The sequence below is a fragment of the Streptopelia decaocto genome (genome assembly GCF_964273445.1).
Source record: "Streptopelia decaocto genome assembly, chromosome: 1".
Lineage (NCBI taxonomy): Eukaryota > Metazoa > Chordata > Aves > Columbiformes > Columbidae > Streptopelia > Streptopelia decaocto.
In genome coordinates, this window is record NC_138663.1 from 145623311 (window position 1) to 145632303 (window position 8993).

General features: G+C 41.8%; 1 protein-coding gene across 1 annotated transcript in view; it reads left to right on the top strand.

Moving 5' to 3' along the window:
• Positions 1 to 8578, top strand: part of SLC9A4 (solute carrier family 9 member A4) — a gene marked incomplete at its 5' end in the record, with an annotated part of 36455 nt that extends 27877 nt beyond the window's left edge. The window contains 3 exons of the mRNA XM_082053191.1: positions 1293 to 1424; positions 2377 to 2464; positions 6616 to 8578. Of these exons, the coding sequence (XP_081909317.1) occupies positions 1293 to 1424; positions 2377 to 2464; positions 6616 to 6917 (522 nt within the window). The 3' untranslated portion in view covers positions 6918 to 8578. The remainder of the gene's footprint in view (positions 1 to 1292; positions 1425 to 2376; positions 2465 to 6615) is intronic.
• Positions 8579 to 8993: the final 415 nt, after the last annotated feature.

Genomic DNA, 8993 nt, shown 5'->3' on the forward strand with positions numbered 1-8993 from the left:
TCCCCTCCTAAAATGAGGGCAATGATGCCTCAACAGGGATTTGTTTTGCAGAAGTTTGTACTGATTCTGATGCAGCTCAGTGTACAATATCTATTTAATCCAGTCTTGGGCCCAGAATATACAACTGAGTGCTCTTGGTTAGCAATGAGTGGTAGAGGATGTATCTCATACAGCAGTGAGTGGTAGAAGTTTTATTGCAATAACCTTGAAATTATGCAGATAAATGGGGCTAACTCTGGTAACACACATTTGCTAGAAAATGCTAGGCCCTGCTCATTTAAATGTGTCATTATTAATATGATATTTATTCCTAATATTGTTTGATTTGGCATAGCCAATTATCCTTATGATATTAATTTCTTATCTTACCAGCAAGAATTTGCATATGCAGCTGTATCTTAGATTACTGAAATGAACTCTCTCTCTTCAAAATCAATTCCAATAATGACTATTTGCAACAGTCACTTCATATGTGGTGTTGAGAACTGTGTGCTTTTGGAAATGAAAGGTCGGAAGTAAAACAATGCCACCTCTAATGCTTCACTTTCAACTTCGAAGGCCTGGTAATGCTCTGGCTCACCAGACCAACTTTACAAGGACCCTGCGAGTTAAACTGAGATAAGATTTTGCTTTGTAAGTGGTCTTATAAATTTAAGTGAATTTTTCTCTTTAAGGTAGATAATTATTTTCCTCATTTCACAAGATGTATGCAATACATTTAAAAGCACATCTTAAAAGGGTATTATAAAGGTATGGTTTGTCCAAGTATGGAAAGGAAACACGGCTGTGCCCCTCATTCTGGAGATGTACTCTATGTAGTGTTTTGCTCCTGGACACATCTGCAACTTGCTCCTGGCTCAGTAATATTAGTACCAAGACTCAGTGATGGTTTAACCAGCAATCTGTTTCTTGTGACCTGCCTCAGATCTGTAATTCCACATTGTGTCATCAGAAGACAACTGACAAGCCCAGAGACGTTAACAGCCTTGTGTAGTTGGGAATATTTTTATGGTACACTTTGAGCAGGCACTAGTCTATCAAAACCAGCACGAAAATGTAGCCCTTGAGGTCCAAGACTTACAGCTGTGTTTGTGCTTCCTCCTGTCTTGCTCTGCAGAAGAAAGGTTAGCACGAGGCTGCGTTTTTCCATGTGATGATACCAAAGAGAACAGTGGTGGGTTGGTGGCAGAGCCAGGGCAGGTGTCCCTCTGGCCCCAGGATCAACCAGACTGCACAAGTTTATTAACATCATAAACGTAAAGAGAATCAACTGGGTGCATTTTCTCTTTCAGGCACCAACATACAACCGACACAACCTGCCTGCCAACACAAATGAGAAACAAGCCCAAGAAATCCTCATCCGTCGGCAGCACAGTCTGAAGCAGAGTTGCAGGAAGGGGAGCAGCTTACCTTGGGGTGGACAGGTACCTGTTCTGTAAAATGCTATCCAGATGAAAAAGGCCACTGCCTGTCTGTAAATAAGAAGACATGCATTTTTATATGTGTTTTGCAGTAATTAAAGTGGATACTTTACTCAATGTCCTCATGAAACACCTAAGAAAAAAGAGCTCCACTTAGCATGTGGACAGCAACATTTTTATGTCCTACCTCTATACATTGGCCAGAAATCAGCTAGTATGGCTGTAAGTAGTAAAATAATGTAATTTGCATTGTTTTGGCATGTGCAAAATGTAGTATAATCACAGCTGTGTGAATTTTTTTACTCATAAAATGCCTGATGCAAAGCCCTTGACACCTTGCAGTGACAGCTAGGGCTTTTGATCAGTAAGAGTAAGATTTATCTGACCAAATGTAGGTATTGGATAGCATAGATCTTCACAGCTGACATAATCATAGTTAAGATAAATAAGTTCTTGTTTGGTATATTAATTTTATTTAAACTTGTTGCCTGAAATATGAAAGGTGAATCTTAGAAGAACATATTCTCTCCACTGACTGTAGAGAAAAACTGAGGCTATTATATCAGGCACAAATATTTTCACTGGAGCTGATGGTGGTTTCAGTCATCCAAGTCAAGCATTGATCATATTCACACCTCTCTAAATTTGGCTGTAAAGGTGCAGAGACACAGCAGAAAAAGCATATAACCATCCCTCTTTACCATCCCACCAAATAAGTGCAAATTCTCCTAATACCTCCCCTTTCCTCCAGGAGCATGTAACTTACCCTGGTTGGATGCTGCATCACTAGATGCTTATTCTTTTAATTTTTTTCTGCTGAATAAGCATGATGCCTGCAGTGGGAGTGCACCAGCTGACCAGTTGCTCTGGGACCCTGTACTGTTTTGCCTGGGTCCTGTTTCAGGATGATGCAGAGGCAATCACAGGCACTGAACACATTTCTGTCTCCACACAGGCTAGAACCACGGGTGTGCGCTACCTCTCTTTGCCTCAGGGTCCCAGCCAGCCCACAAGACAAAAAAACAGGCATGTTACTTTTACAGGTAATGGAAGTTCTCTCTTTATCCCACTCCAGCAGTGAAGGAAACTCCAGTTGCTCAGTGGATTTAACAGTACTAAATGAATACTTCCATGGAAGTCGATGGCCTCTTTAAATGAGCTACACCCTTCTCTCCTATCTTTTTTATCTATGTTGTTTATATGGTCATTACTGCTGCAGTTTCTATCTCATTCCAGCACCGCCTAGTTTTATCTTTCCCTCTTGAACAAATATTCCTGTGATTCCTACAGTTTGGTCTGGCCATGAGGGCATCTGTGGAAGCCCAAGAAAGCAAATTATCCAGTCCCTGCAGCCCCACAAACACAATTCCATGCAAAAGTGTCAGGAGTTGCTGAACTCGTAGTCCAGTCAAGGTGAGGCTGCTGCAGCTCTGTGCCTCCAGGTCCTGCTGGTAGTGAGGCTAAGCAGGTATTCCCAACAGGTGATCCTCATCACCCCTTAAATTCAGTGTACACCTACACACAGTTGGACACACAGAGCAGCACAGAGTACAGTGCTCACACAAATGCAGACAGCGCCAATGGCCTCATCCTGGTCCCTTCTCTGGCTGATCAGGATTTTAGGCTGTTAGTGGAAAATTACATACACGTACCTGCTACCTAACTCCCCCAGAAGCTGGACTTAAACACACACTCTGTCCACTAGCTGGCCCTAGACCCTCTGTCTTCCCATTTAATGGCACTTGGGCATGTGAGACCCTGGGGACACAGCCTTACAGCAAGTGCTGGTACTCAGACCTACACACATGGACACACACACACACATGCATAGATGCTCTTCCACTCCACCCCATGTACTGTAGATCTCTCCAGTAGCTGGTCTTGGACACACAGTCTTCCCTACAGTGGGATCCTGGATCCCCTGGTCTCCCCTGGCTTCACACACAGGGACACACCCATGCAAACAGGTCTTTCTCGTCCCTGTTCCAGATTATGTCCTTGTTAGTAGACAACTACAGACCCATGATCTCTTCAGTCCGTGGTTTGGACCTCCTGGTACCTCCAGCAGTCAACTCACAGATCTTCTGCTCTCCTTGGTCTCAGTCCCAGACTCAAGGTTGCTCCAATGCTTCATTCCCAAGCCTGTTATCCTACTTGACGGCTACTCTGGCTTGGTGATTGCTGGTGATTTTGCACTGACATATGCACCCACACAATATGCATGTACCCCAGTCCCTCCAGCTGCTGGCACTCAGACCTCCTCCACACACACAGGAACACAGTACAGGGAGCTGCTGACCCAGGAAAAGAGTCAGAAGTGGAATTTAAAGAGAAAAGAGGACAGTGCACTGATCAGGTACAGGGCGCTGCCAGACACATGTACTGACCAGCACCTGTTTATATGCAAGCAGCCCTTTTTATTTAATTTCTTCTCCATTTTCCTGCACTTGTTCCTCCTCAAAATACCTTGGTCCCTTCCTTTCCTTGTCTTTGGTTTCTGCCCTAAATATTCCACCGTAAGTCCTGTATGATCCAAAAACGCTCTCCCCAGATATCTCAAAAATGATCCCTGTGCCCCAGCACATCTCGCTCTATGAGGTGCCATAAGGAGACCCTCTCCATTGGCTCCTCATGGTGGGTCTCACCCTGCCCATGGAGCTGATCACCCCCAAGATGGATCAGGGCAGGAGCTCAGGCTCATTCCTCTGACTTGGGTACTGGGGGGTTCCCCACCTGCCCTTGTGCCTTGGGGCTCCTCTGTGTTTGTGGAGATAAGCCTTTAATCACATAATCTAACAAAAAACCCCATCAGAATCTGTCCCCAAGCAGCCTTTCTTCTTCCGTTTTCCCAGTTTGCTATATAATTATTTCTATAGTAACACTGGTATTACTGGATAAAGTTTTCAGCCTGTCTCAGGTTATCATATGTACACAGTAAAATGCAGACCCAGCATCACTTACACTCTAGAGGTTAGGGATGGAGCAATGCTGAATTGCCCACAGAAGCATAGCAGGATAGTGTCAGAGAAAACATGGAATTCAGGACACTTGGATGTTCAACATTGTCTCCATCTGTAATCTCCCCAGTTCCTTTCTGCCTTTATTATGTGACCTGAAATGCTTTTGGGTTCTTTAGAAAAAAAAATCTTTTAATTTCTGGCAAAATTAGCTATAGCAATTGAAACTATTTTTAGTCCTCGTCTTTCTATCAAAATTTGAATGACAAGGTTTGTTTCCTGCAGATGCAAAATCATTTTGTTGCTTCATTTTCTATTTCACTCTGAAAGAGATGAAAGCAAAAGAGGTTTGTGTAGGCAAACCATAACTTTGGGGCTGGGCACTCACATGTGATGGCAGCAGAACAGAAACCCATAGGGTCTATTCAGAGGGGAAAATCAAAGTTACTCAAGGGGATTTTTTTTTTTTTTCATACAGCTTAGTCTTTTCCATTCTTTTTGTCAGGATGTCATGGTGGGGGATGTATGTCTTTCTAACAGACTAAAACTGTTCTACGCAGCAGCCTCAGGTCTAAAAGCATTTCAGACACTTTAAAGGGACTGAGTTCTTCTGTAGCAGACAGGCACATTATTTCAGTGTGGATAGGAGTAAATACTGAAATAGTGGATGCAGATACATTTTTACTAATAGATAGACCTGAATTTGTGCCTTGCTTTGTGACCTGTCCAAACAATTAAACTTCTTGATCGAGCTTCTGGCCCTGTCTTAGGTTCATTGCATAGTTATTCACGCTACTTTAAATGTTTGCTGCAGAAGGAAGCCACCCTAAACTCCTCGCATAAACTGTATTAGGATGAGATGAGTTACACTTGGAACTGAGAAGAGAAATACTCAGTATTTAGGAAATTAGAATGACAACCTTATATATGCACATGTGCATTTACAGAGATAAACACCACCTCTCTATGCCTGCAAGCCCTCCAGCAACAAGCATCCTCTACCTCTAGCAAGTTTGGTTTAGCTCTTATGTATGGCATGAGCAGAACGTTTAGTAACTAAGAGGTTAGAAGTAATTACAAATAGGTCTTAAAGCTGTCTATCAGTTCTTTCCGCCATTCATACAAATGAATGATTTCTTTGACAGTACATATTCATACTTTGTAGCAGTGATGCCCCTAAAGGGCTAAGTACAAGCCCTTCAAATCTGAGATTACATTTCCAGTTTTATTCTTGGGCATGTAACATGCTCATATGATCTAACAGAAGCAGGTTCTGCTGCTAAAGAAGTCTGTGACCCTGTTTGGTGGAGGTAAGTGCTGGTGCATACGCTCTTTGTGTTAACTGTGAAGTAAACATTAGCAAAAAATAATTTGTTATTAGGCTGCAACAGCTTTACAGTTTTTGACTGTGTGATTATATCAAATACATGTGTGCTTTAACTGCAGCAAGATATAGTCTAATTTTATTAATCATGACCTTTGTGTTTATCTCCCAACATCTCCTAGCTTGTTACAAGCTGTTTCTTAAATTAATTAATTTGCTGATGCATAGTCACACTACAAGTAGCTTTAATAAAAATAAAAAAAAAAGTGTATTCTGCAAACTCAACAGAATGAGAGATCCAGTTATTAGCGAATTGCAGGCAAATTTTAATGTGTACTTGTGTCAGAGAAAGCTGGTTGGAGCAGGTCTGACACACCCAATGTAATCAAAGTGCCCTAGAGTCAAACTCCTGGTTTCAGGTGAAACTGTTTTCTTCTCAGCTGTTAATCACAGGTGACTGGTATACTTTATTTTTGGTGGCACTAAGGTCTTCTCCTTGGTCTCTTTTTATCTTCTGCTGTGGGTTTCACAATGCTTTTCCACCAGGAACCAGGTGACTTGTGAAATTCATATAAAATGGAAGGCTACATGAACTAACACTGTGAAAGCACTGAGCAGCCCTGTTAGGTACTGAAAAGCAACTGAATGTCCTTATTTGCTGGGATTTCAGAGTAGAGACAAGATCAATAAAATCTTTTAAACATCAGCTTTGGGATGAAAATAAAAATGTAGGTTTATTTTTAGTTCTTGACTGGTCTCTTATTCTACAGAAATGATTTAAAATGCTTCAGTTCCAAGGTTTAAAACCATAATGCTGTATTGTGTTGAATATCCTTTAACTGTCCTTGTCAATACCATTGTGTTTCTCTTATCTCTTCTTCAAAATATGAATTATTTGTCTATTTTCCTTCAGATCACTGCAGAAGTGGCTCTGATGCTGACTGCCCAGTAATGTTCAGACCCCAGCCCCGACTACGGCCACTCGAAGCAAAGCACTATCGTGAAGAGCTGATTCCAATGGCACACTTGGATAGACGACCAGGCCCATCCAGTCTCTCAAGTCGAAGAGGAAATTCAATCAGGCAGCATCATTTCAACAGAGCAGAAAATCTAGCTCTAATGCCAAAGTCTCGATTCACTGTGGGAGAAGTAGAGGGGTATGAGTCAGAAGAAGAGACAGAAACGATGGCACCAGCCAGGCCATTAGACATATGAGGAGCAGAGAAGAGTGGTGTTTGCATCTCTAGGGCCCTTTGTGCACTGCTCCAGAGAAAATAACAAAGCTCTTATATGAACCAAACCACAATTTTCCTTTTGGGACCAGTGTACTCATTCTTGTATCACTTTCAAGCACTGTATCAAGGTACTTAGTGGTGTGGAGAAGATTCAAATACTTATATGTTTGTATCAAGCTTTCTTTCCAACAGAACACTGCAGGAAAGAGGGGAAAATGATCTTTGTAGTGGTTTGAACATGGATTTAAATTACAGTAGATGGGCAGATGCAATGCTATGGGGGGAAGCTGGTATTGTCTTCCTCTGTTCTGTACTATGGCCTAAATCTAGAAGAAAGAAACACTGAAAGACATGCTTGGCACATGAGTGTCGAGATTGGTAGCTTCAACTTGCCTAGAGCTATGGACCTCATAGTAGTTCAGATATTCCAGGGAAAAGTTAAAAAAAAGAAAGAAAGGTTTTAGTACACCTAAATGCCTCAAGGAGTACTTAAGTCAAAAGGATTTTTAGTGGACATTTTTAGCACTTGGGAATCTCCTGACATCTCCAGTTTTGCCTCTGCAAAAGTGCCTAAAGTCAGTTTCTGTGATAGTCCATAACTCATGTTTCTTCAACCAGTTTCAACATGTAGGCACCTATCACCAAATCTACAGTTTTAGACGAATGAAGGAAGCATCCCGGTATGTACAAATCCAGAGAGTACTCCTCAGGCAAGGGTGCTGTCAGGATGCCTTTTATTTGCAAATGTGGGACAGTAAGGATGCCCAGGACCTTCCAGCCCTCCTACATTTCTTCATGGAAAGGGTTGTGAAGCAGTGGAACAGGCTGCCCAGGGAAGTGGTGGAGTCATCATCCCTGGAGGTGTTTAAAAGACATATAGATGAGGCTCTTAGGGACATGGTTTAGTGCTAGATTTAGGTTATGGTTGGGCTCAGTGACCTTAAGGGTCTCTTCCAGCCAAAATGTTTCCATGATTCTCCTGAGCTCCCTTCCAGCTGGCTCTCTGTGCCCATGATCCAGACCCATGATGGGTCTCCTGAGTGGTAGGGGGTGCAAGAAGCTGTGGTCTTGAGTCATTTTGAATAAAGTCTAAAATCCCAGACACCTAATTCCTCTGATGGAGCTCTTTTCTGCAAAATGGAAACATCTGTTTCATCTGTGTCTTGAAACCGTACTTGAACTGATTTTATCCAAAGGGATGATTTGAGTCCAGAAGCCCATATACCCACCCTTACAGCTGCACTGAACTCAAATCTGCAGCTGGGAAATGCACCAAGTCTGGTCATGTTTTTTTCAAGTTACCTTTCACTCCTCCACTCAGAGCTTGCTTAGCTGCCCAACTCAAGGTCTGCAAATGCTACCCTAAGAATCAGAGAGGTCAGAATTAGAGATAGTGGTGCCACCTGCAAGTTTCTCTTTTATATTACTGTTAAGTGCTTCTAGGTATGGTCCAGAAAAAAACTTTCAAGGGGAACTTATGACTTCATATTTCTTATAATGGATTTCTGATTCAGGACAGATAGCATCTGAACTATCAAATTTGAAAAGTGCCACCAAAAGAAAAAAATAAAAGGCCTTTTTCTTGTGTTTGCAATTTTTATATTTAGCAGGTCATAACGAATTGTAACAAAATTGTGCAAAGCTTGGTGAAACTCAAGGTCTGTTTGCATTTCCATATTGTGTCAGAGAAATTTTACAACTTCCTTTTGTGAAAGCAGTGGCACATTATTAAAAGAGGGTAGGTTCTGGCTTTTGTACTGACACGGAATAAGCAATGAAATATGGTTCTGTATCTGAAAATCAACAAATAAACCCACCTCCACCAAAAGAGGAAGTGCTACACATAGTTTTTAAACAAAAGACTTGCGCCAGATCTCAATCCTATAGCAAGTTATACTGACATATACAACTCAGTGAAAACTTTAATAAGAAGAGTTATCACACAAAATCAGGTCTTAAATTCCACTGTGAACTACCAAGTTAACATACACAATTTAACTGAGGGCAAAATTGGTGCCCATGTGATGTGGTCCTTAGGCCATAGAGTTGACACAGG